The sequence below is a fragment of the Esox lucius genome, chromosome 8, assembly GCF_011004845.1.
Source record: "Esox lucius isolate fEsoLuc1 chromosome 8, fEsoLuc1.pri, whole genome shotgun sequence".
NCBI lineage: Eukaryota > Metazoa > Chordata > Actinopteri > Esociformes > Esocidae > Esox > Esox lucius.
The window spans coordinates 26328255-26356108 of record NC_047576.1 but is presented as its reverse complement, the minus strand read 5'-3'; the positions used below and the strand labels follow the sequence as shown (position 1 = coordinate 26356108).

The 27854-nt window shown below is 44.4% G+C and overlaps 1 protein-coding gene across 2 annotated transcripts; it reads right to left on the bottom strand.

Moving 5' to 3' along the window:
- Positions 1-63: 63 nt before the first annotated feature.
- On the bottom strand, positions 64-27517 carry LOC105011942 (desmoplakin-like). 2 transcript variants are annotated; one of them, XM_010872428.4, is made up of 24 exons: positions 27183-27517; positions 26065-26146; positions 24293-24405; positions 23691-23850; positions 20492-20617; positions 20135-20194; positions 14456-14623; positions 14024-14128; positions 13650-13871; positions 13274-13426; positions 12774-12928; positions 12553-12679; positions 12075-12261; positions 11657-11994; positions 11381-11559; positions 11083-11221; positions 10602-10795; positions 10272-10434; positions 10111-10194; positions 9312-9419; positions 9059-9157; positions 7040-8866; positions 3996-4193; positions 64-3891 (listed from the first exon to the last, which is right to left on the bottom strand). In XM_010872428.4, the coding sequence occupies exons 1-24, from the start codon at positions 27380-27382 to the stop codon at positions 640-642; spliced, it is 8439 nt and encodes a 2812-aa protein (XP_010870730.2). In that variant the 5' UTR covers positions 27383-27517; the 3' UTR covers positions 64-639. The 2 variants fall into 2 exon arrangements, with proteins under 2 accessions (XP_010870730.2, XP_010870731.2); XM_010872429.4 differs by having other exon boundaries at positions 8369-8866; positions 27183-27515.
- Positions 27518-27854: the final 337 nt, after the last annotated feature.

Here is a 27854-nt window from a genome sequence, read left to right as displayed (position 1 = left end):
GTTTGTATTTACATATATACCTATTTAATGGAGCATTATCTGACACACACACACACACACACGTGCAATGATGTAACATTTTATTTTGAGAAATAGAAAAATAGTTGCGTTAAAGAAGTGTGTTAAAAGAAAACAGACCCATATTTCACTAACAGCATTAACAATGTTATGACAGCTTTCATCCCATGCAAGAAATATGAATTATGAAATACCACACTTTAATGTTCTCACAAATAAAAGACTAACCCGCTCCAATCCCATATTCAATGAAATATTGTTGCTTATTTTAAATGTCATCAAAATAAATCCATACCCTAGTACAATATTGTTTGGGAAAAAATAAGTGTTTGCATCTTCCTTTAAGAACAAAGCACAATTTACATTTATTTTCTTCCAATTCAAACACTTTATACTATAGTGATTCAAATACTCAGGAATTTGTATTTCATTTTTGTCTACTGTCACTTTAAACCTAACAAAACATCAAATTATGGGAACCTTTTTCTAAGACAGGCACATTTCTAACTGACCAATAAGTAGGTTTTCATTTCATAACTGAAGCTTAAAAGAAATATGAAAACTTGCAGAGCTTAGGTCAAAAACTAAGTTAATAGTTTTCCCTTGTTCTCACTTATCACCCTATGATGTAGAGCTGGAGCTGAAGGAGGTGCGGCTGTAGGTGGAGCTACTGACAATGCTGAATCTGCCGGGGGAGCTGGATGATCCCAGGTCCACACTTCCTCTCCGGGAGCCAGTCCTTGACCCAGTCCTGGAGCCCGAGGAGGACCCAGGAGCAGAGAAGTTGTACGGACTACTGATCCCTCTGGAGGAGGTGGATGCAGCCTGAAGCATCTTGACCCCAGTATTCTCCTCTACTAAGCAGTTATCAAGCGCTTCTTTATAAGAGATCTTCAGCTTGGTCTTGGGACAGGTCAGGGTCTTGCTATGGTGCCTCATGTCCTGCAGCTTCTGGGCCCCCCTTCCATCCAGCCAACCCTCTTTCAGAGCCTCCTCAATGGTCCTCCTGCGTTCCAGCTCTGGGTCGTAGAGGCCTCCAGTGACAAACTGGAACTCCAAAAAGCGATGGCCTGCCTCGTATGGTAGCCACTTTTCCTTCATGGCCTCGGCAGCAGACATTTTGCGTTTAGACTTGATGTCTTCAAACCCGATGTAGGCCTTCTGAGCAGGCTTCAGCCTGGTAGCCATATCGTTCTCAATGATCCCCTGACGGGAGGCCTCCTGGATGGACAGGCGCCGGCCATCAGAAGGGTTTACAATGCCTCCAGTGCAGGCCTGTGCCTCCAGTAGTCTTTGGGCTGAAATGCTGTCCACCAGGCCACGTTTGTGGGCCTCTGAAATGGAGATCTTCTCCAGCGCTTCCATGTCAAATATGGCGCCCACAGGGCTTAGCTCCTCTTCGAAGATCACAGATTCAGCGGGTCCAGTGAGGGAGACGGAGACACTGGTAATATGCTTCTGGTAGCTAGGAGAGAAAGTGTTGTCAGGCTGGCTAGCGGAGCTGCTGATGTTAGTTCTAAAGATTGTGGAGGAGCCGCCTACGGAGCCATCAGTAGTTGAGCTGCCGGGGGCTGTGCTTCCATTGGTGGAACCGCCGATGATGGAGCTTGTTTTCTGAGCCTTGACGGAGGTAGCTGAATTGGAAGTGATCCGATTAGAGTTGGTGGTTGATGATGAAAAAGAGGATGAGGATGTTGATGATACTTTGGCTGTGGATGGTGACACTGAGGATGAGACAGGGGATTGGACTGTTTTGGTTTTACTGGTGATCATGTCAGCAAACTGACTGAGAGTAATGGTCTGAGATCGATACTGGTCGTACACAGATTGGTCGATCACCTTTTTCTCCAGCAGCTCTCGGATGTCATACTGGATCCCTGCCTTCTTGTCGATGATAACCAATCTTGTGGATCCATCGTTGGAGGTGATAGTGATCTCTTCCCATTCACACTCCTGTTGTGACAGCTCCAGGAATGTCTCATGGTCAATAAGGCCCTTGCTGTAGGCTTCTGTCACTGACATCTCCTTTTTGGTATCTGGATCTACAATGACAACCCTTCTCTTCCTTAGAGTGTTCTTCTGAGTGTCTGGCTGCGACAGCTGCTTGTTCTTGTCCTTGATGGGGAGGAGAACCAGGCCAGTCTTCTTGTCTATGATGCAGCGTTTCTTGAGCTGGAGATAGGTCAGGTGGTCCTGGTTGTTGGGATCGAAGAAGCCCTTAGTGTCGTCCCCTTCATCCATCAGGATCTGGTTCATCTCTTTACCGAAGTAACCCTTTTTATAGGCAGTGTCCACCTCAATGCGGTGGCTGTGCCAGGGGTCTATTATGCCCCCACTGGCAATCTGAGCCTCCAGCAGACGTATCCCATGTCCTTTCTCAATCAGCCCCTTCTCTATGGCCTGGAACAGGGAGATTACCTTGTCAGTTCCTGGGTCTTTATACCCAGTGACAGCCCTCTCTGCAGACAAGAGTTTGTCTTTGAACTCCGGCCCCGCCAGGCCCCTTTTGTAGGCATCAGCTACGGTGAGACAGAGGTTGTTGACTGGGTCAATCATGAATCCGGAGGCAGCTTGGGCTTCGAGCAGCTCCAGGGTGGTACCTGGCCTCAGCAACCCTTCCTTCATTGCCTGGTAGATGGACAGGGTCTTGTCGTTGGCCTCGTCATAGACCCCTGCAATGCAGGTGGAGCCACGGAGGTACGACCTCAACCGGTCCTCAATATCCTGGCTGCTAAGTTTGCCATTCTTCAGTTGTTCCATGTCTGATTTCTCCAAGAGGTTGGCATCCACAAGGTCCATAACAGACACCTCTCCTCTGAGACCCTTTACTGTCACAGGCTTGTCTGGGGCAGGGAGAAGCAGGAGACCCGTGGTGGGTTCGACCTTGCATCTCCTCTTCAGGGAGACGTAGCTGGCTTCCATCTGTGTGTCTGGGTCCAGGTAACACTCAGGTTGCTGGTTCAAGGCGCGGTAGAGGTCCTCGTCAATTAGGTCCCGGTCCTTAGCTGCATCTTTAGTAAGGAACACACTGAGGACCGGATCTATGATTCCTCCTACTGACTCCTGTGCCTGGAGCATTCGGAGAGCCGTGTCTCTATCGATTAGGCCCTTCCTCATGGCCTGGCCTACTGAAAGGGTCTTGGTAGTTTTGGGGTCCCTATAACCAAGACATGCAGCCTCTGCAGCCAACAGCCTCTCTCTGTCCTCCTTGTCTACCACTCCTCTTTTGCATGCCTCCTCAACTGTCATCTTCTCATTAGCTCTGGGATCCACTATGTGACCTGTGGCTGCTTGGGCCTCCAACAGCAAGATGGCACTGTCTTTAGAGAGGATGTTGTCTTTCTTTGCCTCTGTAAGGGACATTTTACCTTGAGGGCCCGTAGCCACACCAGCGATGGCCCCAGTTCCCTTCAAGTTTAGTTTGATGTCCACCGATACGTCGCTGACCGTCTTCTGACCCTTAAGCAACTGACTATAGGTTAGCTTGCCAATGACCCCACAATCCAGCAGCTGCTTTGCTGTTACAGTCTTGCGGATACTGTTGAAGACCAAAGTGTCAGGATCCAGATCTTTCTTCTCGATCTCATCCGTCTGGGTCTGTATGGTGAAGGTACTGGGCCGCGCTTTGTGTTTCCTCAACTCTGCCTCCAGGGTTTCTCTGAAGGAATTGAGTTCAGAAAGCTGGTTCTGAGTAGTATGCAACCTGCTGTTATACATATCCTCCACCTCCTTCAGCTCTTTCATCAACCGCTCAATCTCAATCTTCAGAGAGCTCCTCTCCCTCTCCAGCTTGTCCTTCTCTGAGTTGACCTGCACTGTTGCATTCTCTTTAGACTCATACTGGACCTTCCAGTACTGGAGGTCCTTTTTGACCTAAATGGAGTTTATGGATGAATAAAGGACAATTATGACAGTTGTCAAGACACATATAAAATGACTTCAATGCAGCAAAATGACTTCTAGTCAACAGTACGCACCTTGTCATTCTCTTCCTGCAGACGAAGTTTGAGGCGTAATTCAGACTCCAAAGAGAGTTTGATGCGGTTTAGTTCTTCCTCCAGGTTCTGGGATCTGCTTCTGTCCTGGTCTGTCTGCTGCAGCTTCAATAACAGAGCATCTCTCTCCATCACCATCTCACTGTACTGTGTCTGGGTTGACTGGATCAGAGAGGAGGACTGGATGGGTGGGAGAAGACAGTGTGGGAGGATGTCAAAAGAGAAAACTATGAGTAGTAGGATTTAGAATATTAATGTATGATTTTGTAAAACATTAAAACATCAGTGCTCCTGCATTATTTAACAACTACAACAACATAAGACAATCTATTGTTTACCAAACACAACACTTACTATATCACCACATAGACAATGAGCAATTCATACTAAGGAGATTACAACTTCAACCCCAACAAGAAACACACGATTAACAGAGCAATTTAAGGCACATCTATACAGTGAGGGAAATAAATATTTGATCCCCTGCTGATCTTGCACGTTTGTCCACTGACAAAGAAATTATCAGTCTATAATTTGAATAGTGGGTTTATTTGAACAGTGAGAGACAGAATAACAACAAAAAAAATCCATAAAGACGCATGTCAAAAATGTTATCAATTGATTTGCATTTTAATGAGTGAAATAAGTATTCGACCCCTCTGGAAAACATGACTTAATACTTAGTGGAAAAACCCTTGCTGGCAATCACAGAGGTCAGATGTTTCTTGTAGTTGGCCACCAGGTTTGCACACATCTCAGGAGGGATTTTGTCCCACTCCTCTTTGCAGATCTTCTCCAAGTCACTAAGGTTTCAAGGCTGATATTTGGCAACTGGAACCTTCAGCTCCCTCCACAGATGTTCTATGGGATTAAGGTCTGGAGACTGGCTAGACCACTCCAGAACCTTAATGTGCTTCTTCTTTAGCCACTCCTTTGTTGCCTTGGTCGTGTGTTTTGGGTCATTGTCATGCTGGAATACCTATCCACGACCCATTTTCAATGTCCTGGCTGAGGGAAGGAGGTTCTCACTCAAGATTTGACGGTACATGGCCCTGTCCATCATCCCTTTCATGGAGTGAAGTTGTCCTGTCCCCTTAGCAGAAAAACACCCCCAAAGCATAATGTTTCCACCTCCATGTTTGACGGTGGGAATGGTGTTCTTGGGGTCATAGGCAGAATTCCTCCTCCTCCAAACATGGCGAATTGAGTTGATGCCAAAGAGCTCGATTTTGGTCTCATCTGACCACAACACTTTCACCCAGTTCTCCTCTGAATCATTCAGATGTTCATTGGCAAACTTCAGACGGGCCTGTACATGTGCTTTCTTTAGCAGGGGGACCTTGCGGGCGCTGCAGGATTTCAGTCCTTCACTGCGTAGTGTGTTACCAATTGTTTTCTTGGTGACAATGGTGCCAGCTGCCTTGAGATCATTCACAAGATCCTCCCGTGTAGTTCTGGGCTGATCAAGATCTTGCATGGAGCCCCAGACCGAAGGAGATTGACAGTTGTTTTGTGTTTCTTCCATTTGGGAAAAATCACACCAACTGTTGTCACATTCTCACCAAGCTGCTTGGCGATGGTCTTGTAGCCCATTCCAGCCTTGTGTAGTTCTACAATCTCGTCCTTGACATCCTTGGACAGCTCTTTGGTCTTGGCCATGGTGGAGAGTCTGGAATCTGATTGATTGATTGCTTCTGTCAACAGGTGTCTTTTATACAGGTAATAAACTGAGATTAGGAGCACTCCCTTTAAGAGTGTGCTCCCAATCTCAACTTGTTACCTGTTTAAAAGACACCTGGGAGTCAGAAAACTTTCTGATTGAGAGGGGATCAAATACTTATTTCACTCAATAAAATGCAAATCAATTTATGCGTTTTTCTGGATTTTTTTGTTGTTATTCTGTCTCTCACTGTTCAAAATAAACCTACCATTAAAAGTATAGACTGATCATTTCTTTGTCATTGGGCAAACATACAAAATCAGCAGGGGATTAAATAATTTCCCCCCCTCACTGTACATTGTAGGTTTCCATTTGAAATACATGAAAAAGACAGACAATATACAGTATACTAGAACTGACAGGAGGGACTAAGGGAAGACTGGACCAAACTAGACAGTGACTTCAGAATGACACTACCTAGAGACACAGACTAAATGAAGACCAGAGTACTAGACATGATGGAGACAAAGTGGATCATTTTAAAAAAAGCAAAGGAAAAAAGCGTGCTGATTGGTCAATCACAGAGAAAGCATTTTGTTGTACCCAGGAAGGCGTTCTGGTGAGAGCAGACAGAGAGGTGTAACTCTACCCGGACTTAAGACATGACTCATGGATTCAGTTCAGTCAGTCATCCTAGTCATGTATTTATCCCTCAGCTGTTGAGACAAATACTCTCCAGCTAGTTTATGCTTGCGGGATATTTAATTGAGAGTTTGATTGCTAATGTAGGGACCCAGGAGAAAGAGATAAGGTCTCTCCATCATAAAAATGTTTTACCAGAGTAAGAGATCTGTAGATGTTAATGCCGCACACTATTCAGCTAGATAGCAATGGCTTTCATTACAAACCTCAAGACGTGAACCTCACTATGTACTAAACATTTTTTTTTCCTTCACCCGTCCAAATAAACATAACATACATTTTGAGTTTTAAGTAGCGCCTGCCAGCTTATTGGGAAGGGCTCATTAGGTTGAATTAACAGACAGAACTGAATCCCTTTGTCAGCAGTCCACTCTCCGCTGAGAGACATACTCTACGTCATCAATTTGGACCCTAGGCGGGACGAAAAGGGATGCATAGATTGAGTTAGTGTGACTTTATCTAACAATTGAAAATGCAAATGCCAACATATACAAGAATCACTTGTATGTGTTTCACAATCAGAGAAAAAACAAAGCATCTACATGTTTCCTAGCATGCAAGAGAAAGCATTTTCAGAAGCCAGATAAATGTCACAAATTAGTAGTGTGATTCGAAGAGACACAAAACAGTCCGACATGAACCTTTAAAGGTCCGTGACAAGTACCTCCATGGCCTGCCTCTGGATTAACTCTATCTCCATCCTGAGTTTCTCCCTCTCAGTGGAGAGTTCTGCCACCAGCCTCTGGGTCTCTATGCTGTTCCTTGAGTTGCTCTTCAACTGAAGTTCTAGGGCCGTGATCTGGGACACCAGGTCATCATCAGCCCTCTGTCTGTTTCTAAGCAGCTCATCTCTCTCATTTTTCACCCCCCTCAACTCCTCTGCGAGCTTTAGTGTCTCCTTGGTCAGGGTCTGAGTCAAGGTCTGGAGACGACTGAGTTCTGCTGAGCACTCGTTGAGCATTAAACTCTTCTCCTCAATTGTCTTGTAGAGTCCTTCGTTACGGAGATTAGCCTCGCGAACCTTAGCCTGTTCCTGGAGGAGCTGCTGTTGGAGAGACTTCAGCTCAGAGCTCAGGGAGGCCTGGCGCTCTGTGGAGTCTTTGAATTCCTTCAACCTTGACTCTAGCTCTACCTGGAGTTTCCTGTGCTCCTCATCTATTCTCCTCGCCTTGGTTTGGGCCTCCTCTAGACTCCGGCGTAAGGTGCTGATAGTGTTGGTGTACTCTTGCATGGTGTGGGTGATTTTCTGGTTCTCTGTCTCTGCTTGTGTCCTCTTATTCACCTCCTCTTGGTTGGTTCTCCTCAAGACTTCTGCCTCTCCGTCTAGCCTATCAACAGTAGCCTGTAGCTCCCTGACACGTCCCTGTAACCTGGCTACACTCTGCTCCGCCTTGTTCTTCTCAGTGCTCTCCTTCCTAATCTCGGTACGGATCCTATCTAGCTCCTCCTCAGCCTCCCTCATCCGGGTCAACATCTGGGATGAGGAGGCCTGGTTGGCCTGAATCTCCTCCAGGTGCATCATCAGTTTGGTCCTCTCCTCATCCAGGGCTCTTCTCATCCTCTGCTCCTCTTCCAGGCTGTGTGTGAAGAGAACAAGCTGGCTGCTCCTCTCCTCCAGGGCCTTGTTGAGCTCTGACACATCCTTTCTATACTGACTGTTGTTCTCCCCCCTCTGCCGCTCTAACATCTCCACCTGTGCCTCCAGCTCCCGCCTCCTCCGCGTCTCCTCTGTCACCACAGATCTCTGAGCATGCACCTCCTCTTCTGCCTTCCTCCTCTGGTCCTCCGACTGGCTCAGAGAAACCTTAAGCCTCCTGAGCTGATCCTCCTGGTCTCTCCTCTCAGCCTCTAGGTTGTCACACTGCTGCCTGAGCCCCTGGTCCACCTCCTCCCTCTGGGCAGACAGGTGCTGAATGTCCGTCTTGCAGATGGCCATCTGGGATTCGTAGTTGAGCTTAAGGTTACTGATCTCCACACTGCACTGACTCCTTACCTTAGATAGCTCCTGCTCCATCTCCCTGCTGCGTCGCATCTCCTCGTCCAACTGCCTCCGCAGCCTCTCTGCCTCCCTCTCCCGATCCGACACGTTTTTCTCCACCTCCATCTTGGCCCAGTTGGCCTCCTCTAGCTCCTTCTGCCTCCTCCTGAGCACTTGCTCGTTCTCCTCCTGCTGTTCCGTGTAGCGCTCCTCCACCAGCCTTCTCTTCCTCTTCTCCTCCTCGAGGAGTGAGGTGAGACGGGCCACCTGCTCCTGCAGCTCCTTCAGTTCGTCGTGTGTGGAAGCCAGGGAGTCCTGGGTAGCGCTGCACTGTAGAGCGGTGCTCCTCTTCACCTCCTCCACAGAGCTGAGTTGCTCCTGGGACTGGGACAGCTCCAGCTGGTAACGAGCTAAGGCCTCCTCCAGAGAACTGTTCTTAGCGATGCGGTCCTTCATGTCCCCTTTGAGAAGCCGTAGCTCCTCCTCCAAGAGTTCAATCTTTGTGTTACGCATCTACAGATGAAGAGCGAATGTTCAGGGTCAGGTGTTAGCTGGAGTGTGGATACTAATGCAAAATAAGCTGTTCCAAGTGTAAATTGCAACTTGACACAAGCTGGCTAAACTTGAAATTATAAGAAGCTAATTGTTTCTATATACATTGCGGAGCAGATAGGATATCAAGTTCACTGTGGTTTCTCTCAGTACCTTCAACTCCTCCATGTTCTGGTGTAGTTCTCCAAGGTATTTGTAGTAGTCACCAGACAGTGTGAGAAGCTCTATGTAACGGGTCTGCAGCGACGTAGCCTGGTAAAGTAAGGCAACACAGCACAGCAAATTAACAGATACACACTAACACAACCAAATCATCAGATACACACTAACACAACCCAATCATTAACAGAGACATAGATAACAGTGTTTAGATTATCTTTGCTGTTGATGTTGTGATTTCTATTACCTCTTCCGTGAGCTGAGTAGAAGGGGACTGCAGTATGGTCCTCTTCAAAGGGATGTTTAGTAGAGTCTCTAGACCTGCACTGTACGAGGTCAGTTCTAGCTCATAGTCCTAATTCATAGTCACATAAAAAAAACATGATTTCCAAAACACTGTCATTTCTTTTCCACATGAGTGTTTTCTTATTGCTTATGTGTTAGTAAAATAAAACTTTTTTCAGATTTTGTTTTAATAGATTTTAGATTTTTAGGGGCAACTGCATACAGTATTAATGTTATTAAACTGATACTATATGTTGTCTCACATAGCTATCTGAAGATGGACAAGAGCTTTGTCTAAATGACTAAAATGTAAATATTTTACATCCTGAAGTCATACATTCATGATTATAATTGTTTCTATAATGTTACAAATTCATCAATTTTATATAACTTTACTAAAACATAACTTTCATTTGACTTTGACTGTGTAAAATCTAGCATTACTTCATCATATTTTACTGCGTTAACCGTAGTAGTACTATTTATCACATATGACTGTGTAGTACTAATTTATCTAAGATTGACATGCATATATAGCCTGACTTTTCCTTCTAAAAACAGAAATCATCAAGTGATAGATTTCATACAAATACATATCGGTCATGGAACAAACCAATGCCTTGTTTAAATGGTGGAAAAGCACAGTACTTTAAACATTAAAAGCTAATTTACAAACATTCCTAAATATGGATGTATGGGAATGAACTCAGAAATGTTAGAAAAGACAGGTAGTGCCATAAATGACGTGTCAGACATGGTACCTTGATGGAGTTGACGCAGGTATCGTTGTCTCTCAGAACGTCCTCCACAGTCTCCCTCTTCCCTTTGATCTCAGAGTTCAGCGCCTAGACAAACATTAAAATGAATTAACGTGTCTGTTTTATTACTTCCGACAGACATCTAACAGGTTTGACTGAATGACCTTTTGCTTGTTGATGTGTTCATCCAAGGCTGTGAGGCTGTCAATCTTGGTGGTCTGCAGTGCATCCTGTTTCTGGCGCGTAGCACCGATCCAGTCGCTGAGGACAGAGCTGGTAGCGTGGTACTGCTGAAGCTTCCCCCTGTACCCATCCAGGTCCTTCAGTCTGAGAGGACAAGAGAATCATGACCAACCACTAGGCTTAATCTGTGTCTGCGAAACAACAGTCCTAAAAAGGCACCATCTCCAGATAGGCCTTGAGATAGTAAGTCTAGAAGTAAGATATGGAACCAGAGAAGTGTGGCAATAGATAAGGTGGAGTGAGGTCAGTACCTAGAGTCTATCTGGCTCTGGGTGCGTCTCCAGCGATCCGTTAGCTGGTTGACCTGGTCACTGTATCTAGACAGGTCCACATCACACCTGTGGAAGGACCCGCTAACCCTGCTGTTCCAGTCGACTGCCTTCCCTAGATCGGTCTCCATGGAGACCAGGATGTTCCTCTTTCCCTCCAGCTCCGCCCTCATACTCTACACACACAACAATTTGTTGATTTGAGTAAGAAAGCTAACTCAGCCTTTCAGAGTACATACAGAGAAAAGGCATAATCCAAACAAAGTCACTGACATCAGACCTATTACACAAAACAGAAAAAAAGTCACAGGCATCAAACCTTTTATACGAAACCAAAATGAAAGTGACTTCAAGACCTGTACATGAAACAAACCCTTTATGTCTGTAAGCACGGCATGCTGCTAACTGATGACTGAATTGCTGTTGTAGCAGATGTTTCCAAGCTCTCTGCAGTAACTGTTACCTTCAGAGTGGACATATAGTCCTCCACCTCTGCTGGATCAAGGGATGTGGTCTCCTTCTCTGTCAGTCTGGCCTCATAGACCTTAACAGTGTCCTCAGCCCTGGACACACTTTCCAGGAGGGCCCTTAGAGCCCACAGCCTGGGAGGGAGAGAGGGAAGGTGAGGCAGAAGCAGGAAGGTGGGAGTTCCAATAAGAAATGAGTGTTGAGCGTGCGTATGGAGGACCTTGTGTATAGAGTGCCTCCATGGGTAAACACGCAGGAGGCAAACCCTTGTGTTCCTACACGACCATGTTTACCTCTGTAGGTAGGCTTCAGAGCAACCTTCCAGACCGCCCAGTCTCTCATCAATGAGGCTGAGCTGGCTGCGTAGGAACGTGGCTTTATCGGAGTCAGTCATGCCCTCCAGCTCCTTCAGAACAATCCCCCTCAGACGCAGGTACTCCTCCCGGATGGATTCCACATCACGCTGTACAGACTGGGGAAAACACAGACACAATCAGAAACCTGTGCTCCTAGGAAGTACTCTCCAAGGAATGTTGTGTGTGTGTGTGCGTGCGTGCGAACGTGTGTACCTCTAGCTGTGTGATCCTCAGGCCACAGTCATTCACCCGGTCCTCTCCCAGGCAGATGTGGATGTGCTGAGTAAGCCCTGCCTCCGCCGCCTCCAGCCTTAGTCTAAGCGTGTTCAGCTCTGTCAGGCTCTGTGATGTCACCTCCTGCACCTTCTTCTTAACCACCTTCTTCTTCACCACTTCCTGTTTCACCTCGTCTCTCTTGGCCGGCACTATGTTGACCTCCTCCATCTTGCTGGCCTGCTCGAGCCTGTTGACCTCCACTGGCGGGGCTGCCTGGGTCCTGGTCTCCTGAACCTGTACCTGCACCTGCTTCTCGCTGATGGTCTGTTGGTTAACTGGAGGTGGACAGACAACGTGTTTAGTGTCATACAATGTCCATTACAGCTACAAGTCAGGCGAGTAGTTATGTAGTTACCATAAGAAGGTAGCTGGACCACCAGCTGGTCATAGTGGGACTGGGCTCCAGAGTACTGGCTCTCCATGCTCCTCTTGTCCTCATCCTTAAACATCTCAGAGCCTTGGCTACTCTGGAGGAACTCTGAGTAGTGTGTCTCCAGGCTCTTCAGGATGCTGCGGTACTCCTCAGGACGCATGCGGGACAGCTGGGAACATGCAAACAAAGTCATTCAGTTCCCACTCAAGAACTAAATAAATCAAACTAAATAACTGTACTTATTTAGGGAATTATTGTGTTCTCTTATTTACATATCGCATTTTATAATCGTAGTATAGGTTAATCGTGGGCTTCATAGCAAATAGCCGTTGAGATTGTGGTGTTGACAGTGATAGTGGTTAGTTGAAGAGCTCTGACTGATTCACTATGGTAATGACAGGGTCACTGCGACTCATCACGGTGATGACTCAGGGACAACGGTCACGTGACTGTGACTCACCATGCTGATGGTGAGCGAGTTGATACGCGTGATGTCCTGGACACAGTACTGCCAGGAGATGAGGCTCTTGATGTTGATGTAGAGCTGGTTCCATATAGACAGGATGGCCTCATAGAACTGCTCAATCCTGTTGGTCCGCACAATGCAGAACTGATTTAGTCCTTGCACTGTGTGTGTGTGTGTGTGCGCATGCGTGCATGTATATGAGTGTGTGCACTTACTTATTGGCCAGGTTGACGCCCAGGGTGTTGGGCGGGGGCACCAGCAAGCATACAGAAGGCACCAGCATGTCCAGTCCTCCTGGTCCTGCCACCTGCCACTTACTGCGCTGTGAGTTGTCCTTGAGGATGGCCTCGTTGCCCTTCAGAATCACCTTCTGTACAGAATCAAACATCGCCTTTATGATGTCAATTTACACATACCCATCATTTGTAAAGGTGCCTCCGGTGGTAGACAACATTAAGGGACAGAGTACATTACATCAACATGAAGTTGACATACTTTTATATACAACGGTTGGTGAGCGGAATGAGCTATTGAGAATATGAGCAGTGTCCCGTATTCTTTGGCCCTTCTCATACCCCACTTGCTATGTAAAAATCAATGTTTCCCATGTCAATAAATCCTTTTGCGTTTAAACAACAGAGATAATAGGGAGAGCAAGGATAGTCATAATGCCAAGCTGCAGGGGGCCATTTGTCTTGATGTCCACGTATCTCACCTGGTCTTGTCTGAAGTCGCAAAGGGCTTGTACTATAACCGAGCTGCTGGGCTTTTCCTCCGGATTGCGCGGTTTGAGCCTCACAATGTTTTTGGACATGCTGACCAGGTGCTGCACCTGCCGCTTGTTCTCCATGATTCTCTCCTTCTCCATCTGTTGGACAGAAAACACAGGTCACAAGTCAATATCCCTATCAGAGGACAACAGGAGTGACAACATTTGCAGCATCTTCAAACAGTCCTATATAATGTACTGCAGAATTATTTTTACCAGAGTGTCTACAGTCAAAGGTAGGAAGTATAAGGAACTGCTTCTTTTATTTCTTTATTTTACCTTGCACGGTACAGTAATTCGGTCCCTGGTGACCATGTCTTACCTCCAAGGCCTTGAGACGTTCCAGTAGGTTGTCCAGTGGCGTGTTCCTGTCACTGGTGAACGTCTTACTGATGTAGTCCCGCTGCTTTTGCAGCTTACCGTATGTCTCGTTGGCCTCCTTGAAGAACTGGCTGTAGGCGGAATTCTCCTTCAGGTGGACGTGGATGCACTTGGTGATCTGGAGCAGCCAGCTCCACTGGGTCTGCAGAGTGTCCATGTACGCCTAGGGAACAACGGAATAACAGCGGGGTTAAAGGGTGAACCAGAAGAAGACAACCAACATAACCGCCACTAAACTGAAGTGCATTTCGCTACGATGTCATGTGACATGTTGCGACTGTTAACGGCTAACAGGGATCCAAAATAAATGAATACCTCGATTTTGTCAGAGGCAGGGTGGTTGTTGTTTAGAAGGCTTTCCACTTTCAGCTTCAGTTTATTCAGGTCCTTCTCCTTCTCCTCCAGGGCGCTCATCAGTTTCTAACAGAAAGAAACCATGTCACAACACAGTATGTTGAGAAATGCAGAGACAGAAGAACTGTTAGGCCCTGGGGACCAACTGTAACTGGAAGATTTATCTGTACATAAATTGCATAACTCAGTGGTTTCGCAGCTGTCTATATACTCTCCGTCCCTTGGGTACAAAATGCAAAACAGAAGAACAACACAATGCAGAATACCATCTTGTTGACCAGATCTATGTCAGTTTTTACCAGGCGATATGGTGATCATCAGGATTGATCATCAGAACTAACTTATGAGAACTGCAACCTCTCTCCGTTCCCACACTGAACACCTTCACCTTACCGAGTAGCTCTCCTGCTTCTTGGGGACGTAGAGGTCAATGTTCTTGTCTCCCCAGTCGAAGACCAGCTCCTCCTCCTCTCTCTCGTTCACCCACATGATCTCCCTGCTGATCTCCTCAATGATCTGCTGCAGGTCTCTCAGCTGGCTGCTACGGCCATGAGACATTTTCTAACACACAGAACCCAAAGTAGGGTGAGACATCAGCACTTAAGTAGCATTAATAACACTCCACATCCATTATGATGTGACTGACTTTCAGACAAATGGACATAAGCCCATTGAACACAACACAAAGACAGGGCAATGTATAGTACAACAGTCATGTCACAGACTACTGTAGGTGGGCTTGTGTGGTTATGCCACACAAGCTTTAGGAAAGTTTGTGTGGGGTTTATTGATCTCTGTGTTGTAGTTCTTTTCACTCTGGTCGATCGCTGGGACTCCTTGGACTTTTGCGTGGTCCCATCCCGCCCGGCGACACTGCATCGGGGAAGAACATTTCCCTACAATCGACGTAGCCAACCCCGCTGGTGACCGAGACGGCCTACTGCATCCCCACGTTTACAACAAAAAGGTCCATAGAGCGAAACGAGTCGAGGGCTATCTGGAGGCCGTTTTTACTCCACTTTGGCTACGCGGGTCAAGGAATGAATCGAAAGGGGGGAGAAGAACACACCAGATAAGTAACCTGTTGGCCCAGCCGGTGTTTACATCGGCTAAGACCAAAGCCGCCTACAGACCCGGGGTTGAGGAAGAGACTGTGCTAACCGCTACATTTCAATTTATGAAGCTACCACTAGACATTTGACTGGATTTGGGAAGATACCCGTGGGAATCAAGACAACGGCTGTTTTAGATGTAATGTTCCCGCAGGAATTGAGACAGTTCCGGCTGCCTCTCTGGCCTCAATCCAACGGGAGCACACAGGAACGCCAAACCACCTGATGAAGGGGTGCTGACGGTCAGAGGAGACGGACCAGAGCGCATGATCCGGTGAGATCTTTCCTTAACACAACTGGTTTTTCTCTGACATATTTAGAGAATACAGTCTTTATACCTTTTCTTAGGATTTAGTAAACAAGGTGGTTGGTTTTGGTATGTCAGGATTGATGGATTTGAGAAAGTATGGTAAATAGAAGTAATGTTTTAGGGTAATTCAGTTATAGCTACTGTAGTTAAGAAACCGACATTGTTCCATGTCCTGATAGCACAAGTAACCCTCCCATGCATTCAACCTATAGTGGGGCGATTCGTGCAGGATTTTAAACAGTTCTCTTTTGGTGGAATTGGTTTCTGTGCTAATGTCTGTGTTCGAAATGCTAGAAATATGTATCGTTTGTTTTTCGACAGTAGGGGATTTGAGCCACTATGTCTCCTCGTACGGCCTGTATTGTAAATAGGGTTTTGTTGTAACAGTGTTTACAGGTCTTGTCTGAGTATCCTGGGGATCACTCCCTGATTGTTCCTTGACCTTAGTGACTTCATGCATCGGTTTTCTGTTAACTTGGCCTTTCTTGAGCATGACGTCTCTTACTACAGACAGTCTGAAGACCACGTCATCTTTTTGTGATGTCTGAAGACCATGTCATGTTTCATTAACATTTTACACAATCCATTAGGCCTTTATGGTCTACCAGCAGTGTGTAAAGTCCTGGGCTCCAGGAAGGGGGGCAGACCCCCTGGGATGGCCTCTACCCACCTTTCCCATTACCTCAAAGTAGCCTGTTACTACGGGTTACATTTGGGTGTTCTGAATGGTCTCACCGGTGGTCATTTCCCCAACATGAGTATATTCAGTTTTGGGTTAATCAAACGTTAAGTGCAAGCTAAATATATTTTCCTCTCAACAGCTTTCATGTCAAAAGATATGGTTTTGAAACATACTTGTAGTGAGGGTAGAGACCTGATGTCATCCCCCATTGTTAAGGATTAGTACACTGTTGGTGTCGATGCGTGAAATATGCATGAAAGTTGTGATTTTAGTTTTGGCTGACTGCCACTATTTGGTGTAACCTAGACATGCATCAAAGTTGGAAAAACTCCCTAAACTTTAGGAGGTTAATAGAATCATGATGTTCGTGTTGTCACAAAGTTCTTTGGCCATTGCCTGTGGAAATGCACATTTTGATCTGCTAATTTGGGAGTTGTTTCACTGAGTCAGACAACTTCGACAATAGGTTTTATGGGTTATAATTCCTTTACACGAGCGACTGTGTGGCACATTTGTTGTTTTTTGATTTTGTTTGTGGATGTTGTGTTTTTATGATTTTCAAATTAGTTTTTGATGGATATTCAGTTTGTGACTCCTTACTGAATGAATGTTAGATTCATCCCAACTATCGATTTTCTTTTTTCATGTCAGTCCTGTAATGGTTCAGCTTTCGCGCATGGAGTCATTTTCCGGTGATTCTGTCGTGAAAGCAGGGAATGTATGAAATGCTTATCTATGATGAAAAATACTTGAACTTAAGAGTTCAAAGCGAATTGGATAGGTGCTTAAAAGAGTAAAATGAAGAATTGGATTTTCCTGTTTTCATGGTTACAACAGAAAATTGGCATCTGTTAAAATCAGCATCCCTTAGAGTCTGTTCACAGTGTTTGTCTAATTTGGGTCTTTGGAAAAGGTTTGTTTGATGTAAAATCTAACATGGATATGGTTGAGTAGAATACATCTTACCATTTTGACTTGGTTTAGCTAAGAAAGAACTAATTTGATTGGATGAATAGTGACTATGACTGTGACTGTTCAGTTTGTGTGAGATTAGAAGTAATCCTATTAACCTCATGCATTATGGAATAAGTGGGTAAAAACGTGCAGGGACATGTTTACTAAGTTTTGCTATGTTTTACTTAATACTGAGAAAGTAATTCTGCATAAAGTTCTATTCTAGAAAACAAGTTTTAGAAGAGACACAGATTTACTGGTGACATTATCAAAATTGGGTTTTCTAATTTAGCTACACTGAATATTTTGTGTTCACTATTCTGGTGTTGACTGGTTATGACCATTAGTTGTCTCTAAAATAGCAAATTGGTCGAAAGACAAATTGACACTAGGTTGAGACTTTCTTTAAAGTCAAGGTCAGGAGATGGGGCAGGACAAGGTCTGGAGATGGGGCATAAAAGGGGGGGGGGGGGGGTCATGATTTATGACAGGATTACAGTGTCTTTGATGTGGTAGGATAAATAAGAGGCTTGGAGAAATTCACACTGGGTTTCATCTTGTAGAGAAATTAGGCTAAATAACAGTTATGTTATTTGAGCTTCAAGATGGTATGAAATGTTTTGATTGGCAATAAGGTTTTTCATCATTTGTGTTAAACAAAAGTGAATTTGATTGTAGTTCCGAGACAACACAATCCGATGTAATTATATATCAACTGGTTAACTATAGATCTGGTTAACTGAAAATGTTTTATGAACTACACTTGGAGAGTGATACTTCAACGTAAGCAAACTATCTTGACTGATGATGAGTGATTGGAACAGGAATAGGAAATTGTGTTCTTCTGTTCTTTTTGTTGTTTTGTTATTTGTTGGTTGTTAAACCAACTATAGAAAAGAGTGGAATTTCTACACTAGTGGAACAGAAGCACCAGAAAGGTTAAGTGTTTCCACTATACGGTTACTGTTTACAGCTGTTCTAATCTATTTAGGCAATTGGAAGCAGAAAGACATTGGCTATACAGGTATACAGGTTTGAGTGTTAGGTAGGACTGTGTTCTAATGCATTAGCAAGATGCAACACGCTAATGTAATGGACACATTTCTGACTGTGTACTGTGCAGTTGCAACTAATCTTCTCAAGGAGAATTCAGGTACAGGACACTTGAAAGCGATTCAGTGATAAGAGGACTGGTTGGAGCCCTGAGATTGGCTTAAAGGACAATTGTGAGGTGGGCTGAGATAAGATGGATTTCACACACACACACACACACACACACACACAGACTGTCCCACAGCTACAAGTGGATTCTACTCCCTGGGGTGCAGCGAATGTCCAGTAATGCCTGGTTCCTGACAGCTGGACTAATTCTAGTCCTGATGATTCCGCCATGAGATGGAGAAGGCAACCTCCAACCGAAGGGGGGGGGGCTAAGAAAAGCTCTGGTTCTGGACAACGTTTACCGGGTCCATACCAGGTACATCTCATCTGCAGTCCAGGTAGCTGAGAGAGGAACGTGGGGTCGACGACACACGCTACAGGAGGGCTTCGGTGTTTAAAGGTTAGGCACAGTGAATTGAAGTCACTGAGGGAAAAGTGAATTCTCTGGTACTGGTAACCATCACTTCCGACCCGGCCTGCAGCTATAGATCCTTTAGATAAAACTGGTCATCTTGGCATTCACACAGAGAACACACAGATTCTCCTGACCTGGCTGATAAAGCAGCTAGAATGGAGACAACTAGATCTGTGTCATGGTAACCTGCATTTGAGCTATGAAGAACAACACCTTGGAATATACATCTGACTTTTACGTTCTGTTACATCGGCCTGCCAAAAAATGGTTCTTAACTGACTGTCTGACGTTTGGAGGAGCAGAACATCTGTGATGACTTTGGAAGTACATTTAATTGGAACCACGAGAGGACTTTTCAGTGAATCTTGCCCCATACTGTCAGTATATGTGTCACGTGAAATCACTTCCTTTAAGCAGTGATTTTAACATAGAAGATTTTGCTGTACTATGTTATAGTTCTGTGTAATGAAAATGTGTGATCTTGGAGTTAATACGAAGGTAATGGTCTAGAAGCATGTAAATGAGACATTTCAGATTTGTTCCGTTCTCTAATCATTAGGGTAATGATATCGACAGGACCATGTTGTTAAAGAGTAAACTGTTTAAGGATTGATGCCAAGGGTTGATTTGGCATCAAGAGGATGGATTGTTATGGACATTATGAACTAAGGTACATTTGAGAAATGTCTGCTTTTCTATTAACTGGTATGTAAATCTGATCTTTGATTGTGACACACGTCTGTATAAGATCAGAGCATCACAAGGTACTCTGACCATCTGTTCTTCTGCTTAGACCAATCAGGGTATCTGTCCTTTGTTCCTTAGGAATGTAGGAGAGGGGGGTCTGGTATTTGCTTAGGGGGCATCATTGACTGGTATCGGCAGATTATAGGGTTCCTAATTAATATGCCCATCTGTATAACTCATCAGGGCATCTACTGTCTGTCCAGAAGCTGTTAGACCTCTTTAGAGTTGAAGATGTGGGGAAGGACAGCCTGCCCCTTGTGTGAAGTCTAGGTAGTAATATAACAAAGGGAATGTGTTTTGTTGAGTTAGGTCAGATGTGCAGTATCGTACCACACCCTTTTTCCCCCTATAAGTACTGATGATTGTCCTGTATTAATACAGAGACTCCTCAGATGATTATTCTGTAAGCTTTTGACGCGTCTCTCTATTTGCAAATAAACTATTAATTGTGCCAAGAGAATATTGTCTCTGTACTTCCTCCTTTAATAGTTCTGATCGATGGAATTACCATCACAGCCTGGTTGTACTATAATAAAGACAGTACAACCTGATAACTCAGTCACCACATGGACAAAATGAATTTTAACCTTAATGATTGGGTTTAGGATGAGGCTTACATTCAGGGTTAGTTTTGAAATTGTTCCAAGGATTTTTACACTTTTAAGATGAATTCAAGAGCTCTCCCTCTCACCTGCAGTGAGTCCCATTCCTGATCCAGAGCGTGCTGGTTAGCCTTGTCTCCTTTCTTGATCTACATACAAAAACACACAAAAACAGAGTGAACAAAATCCAAGTCCAGAAAAAAGGTGTGTGTGAGAGTGTGTGAAAGCCTGTTAAAACATTCCTAACCCGGCGGGAACCCAGAAATCATCACAAACAATATAAAACAAGGAAAATATTACCTTGTATGGATATTTTTCTTTTGGCTAAAGGGATTATTTTTGGCTTCTAATGTAAGAGTTACAATTTGGGTTATGGTTAGGGGTTAAAGGTTACGGTAAGGGTTAGGTATTAGTGAAGGTACGATTTTGTAGGTGTGTGTGCCCACCAGTTCATCCCTGGCCAGTTCCACCTCAGGGCTTCTCTGTATGGAGTTGTGGAACTTGCTGTGGCTAATCAGCTGCTGCTCGATGGCCGCAGAGTTGTCACCCCAGGGAGAGGTCTCTATGAGACGCTGTGATACAAACACATTAACATCACATTATAAACGATATGACGTTTAACCTTATTACCACAACACACGCCTCAGCCGTATCACAACACACGCTTCAGCCATATCACAACACACGCCTCAGCCATATCACAACACACGCCTCAGCCGTATCACAACACACGCCTCAGCCGTATCACAACCCACGCCTCAGCCGTATCACAACACGCCTCAGCCGTACCACAACACACGCTTCAGCCGTATCACAACACACGCCTCAGCCGTATCACAACACACGCTTCAGCCGTATCACAACACACGCCTCAGCCGTATCACAACACACGCCTCAGCCGTATCACAACACACGCTTCAGCCGTATCACAACACACGCCTCAGCCGTATCACAACACACGCTTCAGCCGTATCACAACACACGTCTCAGCCGTATCACAACACACGCTTCAGCCGTATCACAACACACGCCTCAGCCGTATCACAACACACGCCTCAGCCGTATCACAACACATGCCTCAGCCGTATCACAACACACGCCTCAGCCGTATCACAACACACGTCTCAGCCGTATCACAACACACGCTTCAGCCGTATTACAACACACGCTTCAACCATAACGCAACACACTCCTTAAACATTACACAACACTGCCTCAACCAAACATAACCAAACAAACAGCTCCACCATAACAGACATAACAGACACCATCATTCCCTCAATCATAACACAGTCAAACCACAGAAGTGTCATTCACCACAGCATTCCCATTAGGTGGAGATAGAGAATGTGAATTATGGTAAACGGATAGACACTGTAACCCTACACTAAAAAAACAGCCAGGGAGAGCACACAATGTCAGGTAGTCATCAACAGACAAGGAGTCTGATCCTCTAAGAGCAGAATTTAGCCCAGCTTTATTTCTGGTTAGTGAAGAGAGGGTGCAGGAACTGTGAGTATTAGAAGTCCTCTCAGGTATAAACCAGTTATAAACCAGAGAGGACCTGATGTCAGTCCACATTTGTATTTTAACATAAGGATAAGGATTTGTTGTAACCAAAAGTTTTTACAAGTTTATGAAAACAAGAATGTGTGTGTGTGCCTATGTTGTCTTGTATGGCTTTGTCCTCTTCTAGTCTCTACATTTCCTAATAAAGATGAACATCTCTCAGTAGGCGATGGACAGTGTAAATCCTTTCCATCTTCACAGGCACAAGCTTTAAACTTGGCACGGTGCTTGACATACATTTAAATCCAGTCCCACCTCTAGCGTAACTTTTGCATGTGTGTGACTAAAGTGACAAACAGAAATGTCTGCCACCACAACCTGCTCCAAACACTCTGTTCTTCTTCCAGCTTGGGTGAGGGGGCAGTGTAACAGTGTTCAATAATTCAGCAGCGGTGACGTATTTCACCCCTGGCTGGGATAACTGGACTCACAACGGCTGAGTGGGTTTATCAGAAGAGTGGCAGAGTTATTTTAAGATCATAACATTACTTCTTGTGTGGGTGTGTGTGTGTCATTTCCTGTTTATGGAATTGGGTTTTACAGTGACCTCTCCTACACACCTCTGACCACAGGACAAAACAGAGTTGGGGTAGGGAGATTGCCAAAAGGTTTTCAGCAATTACCTAAATACTGGAAGTCTTTTCATCTCCACTGGGGCTGTTATGCAACAAGTTGTCAAAAAACATTCCAACACTCCAAACTGCATGCCATCTATTTAAAATAGTTTCAAAACCAGGGAAATATGCTATGCTGATGTATTGGCGGGTTACATGCAACAACATGTCAATGCTTTCTCAGTCAGACATTAAACATCTGAAACAACTGGTATTGTGGAGCTGTCTCAGCTAGACAGTTGAGTTCCCCCTAGGGGCACCCAAGTGTGTTGTTCTATGCAGAGGACGCAGAAAAACAAATTTTGCAGGACTCTGGAATTTGGTCCAGATTTCAGCGAGCTTCTCCAGGCTTTGTCCAATGATGCATACTCATATTTTTTTATTTAGAGACCAAGCTAAGAGCTAGCTGGATGTGCTCAGACTCACAGCTAAATAGAATTTCTCACAGCTAGATAGGATGAAGCGGTTTTACCAGAATGCCTCCAGTAAACGAAACTTGAGATAGCCACTAAGGGTGACGTAGGGGCTAATCAGAGCCCAAACTTGCGGTATATCACATGGCAGCACACTCCATGAGACTATGGGAAAAGTTTGTGTAATGGCTGACTTCGTCCTATGTCTGAGATAGTTTTGGCAGTGCAGACTTGTTTGGTGAGTCTATCACAGGTATCTGAATGAGAGAAATGGACTACATCTGATGAGCCTTACAGTTTGATTTATAGGCTCGGCTTGAGGAGACAGAGAAAAGGGGAGAAAAATTCTTCAGGCACCCTTAAGTAGCTTGTCCACGCGGGTGTCAATGTCCCCCAGGTAAACATTCACTCATCAGGTTTCTCTGCCATTCAGGATTTGATGAGCAATGTGCAGGAAGGACCTGGTGTAGTGAAAACTCGAGGCAACGTTAGCACATTTAGCAAGCAGATTAATTTAGCTAAGCTATGTCTGAGAAATCATGCTAGTGCCTTTTGGCAAACTCCAGGTGGTATGTCATTTGCCTTTGAATCAATAGTGGCATCCATCTATCCACTACCATGAAGGCCTGATTGACTGAGTGCTGCAATGGCTGACCTTTTGGCAGGTTCCTCAATTCCTGCAGAGAAACTCAGGAAGAGTCTTGGTGGTTCCAAAACTGTTCCATTTCACAATGACAGAGACAATTGTGCTCCTAGGAACTTTCAATGCTTTTGCATTTTATATTACCATCCCCAGATTTATGCCTCTTTTCACTCTGACATGCACTGTGAAGTGTGGGACTTTCAGTAGGCCGGTGTGCCTTTCTAAAACAAATTAGGTCTATAGTACAACAAGGGAACTTCAGATTAGGTCTATAACCAGGTTCTAAATATGCAATTATCTGAATGTTTTAGCAATAATAATATAAATGTACAGCATTTGCCTCCTACATGGGCAATAGACCTGTGGCCTGTGTGCGGTATGAACTGCAGGGTGTGGTTCCCTGTACCTTCTGCTGTCGAATCCAGCCAATGGCGTCACTGAAGCTCCTCCCAGCTTCCTCCCAGGCACCACTCCCACGGCTCCCTCTGGTCCCCCGGCTCCGCCTCTGCATGGTTCCGTTTATGGCCATGTGGACTCGTTTGAACTGGTCCATACACATATCCACACTTTTCGGGGGACAGAGAGGAGAACAAGCACATGAGGGGTGAGAAACAGAAATAATATTTTCAAATGTCATGCAATGCACAACGACTGGACCAAAATAAAGTGAGAGACGATAAGTGGTCAGACACAGAATGCGTGAGAATACAACGACAATAACAAATAATTTGGGAAGTAATACATTCAATAGCAATTTTACCAATATTTATACTGTAGTATGGTTGCCACTTTTCTGCTTTTGGATCGTCAAAATGTTATTGTTACACCTGTGTAACTTCAACAATATAGAGGAAATATAGGAAGAAGAGAGAGAGGACTATGGTACAGAGTTTCTATTAGTTACCTCTGACCCTAAATGAGAGGGAGCAGAATATAGAGAGACATGAGGAGAAGGTAGTTGATTTCATTGCATGCAAATATTATTGTTTTTCCATGCACGTGTCTAACCTTCTGATCACACCGTCGTTTGGTTGCCCCATCTGCCTCAGTTCCACTGCACATGCCTTCATCTGTTCAATGGTCTCTTTAGCCATGGGCATGAAACGTTCTGAGTCGCCGCCCTGCAGGACACAAAGGGATGTACATTGTGGATTTTTACTATATGTTCAATCTAGCCATGACCTGCCATCCTAGGTATCCTACATGAGAATACGACAGACTGTTCGGTCAGGTAAATCTGTCAATTCAAGAACCAGTTAAAGATGCAATGAATTACCTTTCTTTCCAGATAGTTTCTATCTGTGGTTTAATTGGCTGTTGGTTTATACCAAGCGTGCCGCACAAGCCCTGAAAAGTGAAGCCAAAACGTCTCGATTGCCCCCTGGTGAGTGGTCCCAGTATAGGTCATAAACCCCGCCCTCCCCATGTTATTCAATGGGACGCGAGACCAACTAAACAATGAAATTAACCTTCAAATATATTTTTTCCGAAGCTGGTTTCTGTCATTTACTGTAGTTTGTATCACGCTAATGTAAATTCAAGAGTTTGTTTTTAAAATAAGTTTGTTTTTAGTTAGTTATTTAATGCTCTAAAAACGGTGGTGTGACGTCGTGATTCACAGCTGTGATTGACAGCTATCTGAGCAGAGGAGCCACTGAATCTTCGGAGGACTGAGGAGATTGGAGCTTTACATTTAATCTCTAAATTTCTATAATTGATATAATTTCACACGGACATAATGGGTTGTTCTGCAGTACATTGTGCTAACCAATCTGGCATTTCCAATCGATCTTTGAATTTTTTTCGGTAAGTTAAATTTATAAGCTATTTAATTAGTAAATAAATGTAATGGGCTAGCTAACGTTAGCTAAAAGACAACAAGCCTCGTTAATAGCCATGTTAATAGCTAGCAGGTGATCGTTAGCTAGAAGTTACCAATTATTTTTGTATTAGGCCTATTCTAAATTAAGGTTAAACATGATGTAAGTTAGGCTATAACATATCGTCTAGGTTTAACAAGCAAAGGTTGTACTGTACTTGGACTTACGATTGATTACGGTATGCGCATTCTGCGAGGGAGAGTGAGGGCGGGGCACAGGGGTGGGGCCGTTGATTTCGCGGCTTTACGGCTTTACTTCCTTCTCGCTACTGTGCATAACTACTGCGCAGAACTGGTCCCAAGTTCGCTATCTGCGCAGACGCAAGTCCAAGATGTCAGCGCCGTATCAGGACACTGGTGGCTTCATTTTTCACCAATGGAAAAGAGCGAAAGGGCGTCGTCCATTATTTATACAGTCTATGGTTTATACAGTAGTAGAGAATTTTAATGGTGAATTCTGTCAAAGAGCTCATTTAAATGAACAATTTCCCGTGGTTGGTTTTCATGGTTAGTCTGTGTTTAAAGATAATCCCTGGGTTTAGTCACACCTGACACAGCCTATTTCACCAGCCACAGACGAGCTACAATCAGAGTCAGTAACGAGTTTCCCATCCAAGTAAAGTGTGTGTCATTATGTTTGTTTGAAAATATCCACGACAGGCCTATCAGAAGGACTTTAGAAAACATTCCAAATGTCGACAAAAATTAATAATGCTAAATAAGGAGGGATCCCTTTGTGTCAGTCAAATTAGACAGAAACGGAGGTGCCAAAGCCTTAATCTGCAAATATTTACATATAAGAACCATCAAAGTCAAATTGGAGTCACGCAACATTAGGTTGTGTTAACTAAATCAAACGCTGTTGTTAGATTGTACAGCTCCAAGGTTAGTATTTACTTACAGTCTGAAGGCAGTGTTCTGCTTTCCTCAGGTAGTCCTGACACTGACCCTGCAGGATGAAGGCCTGCTGACGGAGGGACTGACTGGAGCAGACAAGAGGAGGACAGTTAGAATCTACATCAGCAATAAAATAAATATGATCATCATAATAATCATCAACTTCAGACAACAACAGCGTAATCAGCATCACTGTACTCATTCCCCCGCCATCATCAATAGTAATGTGTCTGCTATGTACATCTGTGATCCTAAATGTTAAAACATGAGTTGTCATTTTCATGAAGAAATCTGCATGTTCTGAAAATGTTTATAATGTTTCCACAACCCTCTTATTTTACTGAATGGACTAAGAGTGCAATATGCTTAGGGAAATGTGAGTCAACAGTGATAATCAGAAAGAAATGTAGACTTCACACGATTCCAAAAGACAGGTTGGTATTTGTTTTCAAGCCTTTTTACAGCTATCTAAATGTAAAAATGACCTTTGCACTGTAGGCTCCATATTACAATATTAGAATTGGCCTTGTCTGTTCAGAATACCGTTGCTACTTGGATCTCTAGGACGGAGTTGAAGTTTTATCTAACTGGTGTGTGAAGAATGCTTCACAGTTAAATGTTATGAGAGCTATAAATCTGGTATATGCCCCCCTCCCCCCAGTTCAGTTAGTGGTGAATATTTCGAAAACTTTCTATTAACAAAATTCCGCAAATGTATTTGAATGCACGTAAACCCATTCTTAGCCCTTGTAGTAAAATATTAATGAATTGCACGCATGGGCGCGGTGTTTGTTTTGACAATGGCAATGTTTCATTATTTTATTAACTAGTTTGGTGTACTGAACCTCCAATAAAATCTGAGTCGCCTACTCAATCGCAATGCATTCTCAGACCCTGTAGTGAAACAAGTATAAATGCATTAGTACAGACGCAGTTAACTACGCACACGAAGAACAACACCTTGTAGCCCAGTTGGGTAGGTAGCAGCGCAGTTCATGACTGTAGACTTGTCGGTAAGGCTACATACGGACAAATGTAAGTGAACGTTGTTTAATAAAGTACTGAAACTTAGAAAAACAAAGAGTTCCTTTCTTTTCGAAGAAATAAAAAGTATTAGCCTACCCCTGTCCTCCTGCACCAGCTCCCATTGACATCTTCAAGGTGCCGTAGTCATATCCTCCCCCTTCTATGTACTCTTGTCCATAGCCATTACCACCGTGCAATTCGGTCCGAACATACTGTACATTTCCCCCGCTCAAGTCAGGCCTGGACCCGGCTCTGCGGTTGACACTAAGTCCCCTCTGGGAATCATAAAGACTCATCTTCGGTCCGAATAATTTTTTTGAAAATAGTTTATAATCCCTGCGTGTATAGTAAAAGCTGCGGAGACGGTGACCGGCCGAGCATTTGGTGGAGACTCTCTCTTTCCCTCAGGTACCAGTTGGACGAGGAATGGAGGCAGCACAGAGCAGACTGAACAAAACAAGGAAGAGTATAGCATTTTGTGAAACATGAGACCACACCTATCAAAAACCTATCAACCTCACAAACGATTTTCATGTTTTCTTTTCCCACAACCATTTCCCTCCCTTTCTTCCCTAGGAAGATGCAGTGAAAAAGTTCACCACCTGGAGTTTTTTTTTTCTTTAGTTTTTGGACGTATAGATAAATTCCAAACACATTCGTTGACAAAGATAACCGATTTTAATAACACGCAACAATGTTACTTTGAAACCAGTTATACAACATTTTCCATATGTGGAAAAGTTAGTACACCTCTATCTTTATCATCAC

Bases quoted from the DNA above. Each gene is read 5' to 3' on its own strand.
- LOC105011942 (XM_010872428.4), bottom strand. From the start codon at position 27,382: ATGAGTCTTTATGATTCCCAGAGGGGACTTAGTGTCAACCGCAGAGCC. The intron at 24,406-26,064 runs GTAAGTAAATAC...TGTGTCCTGCAG, and splicing joins CAGAACACTGCCTTCAGACT to GGCGGCGACTCAGAACGTTT. The intron at 9,158-9,311 runs GTAATAGAAATC...TTACTTTACCAG, and splicing joins CTACTCAGCTCACGGAAGAG to GCTACGTCGCTGCAGACCCG.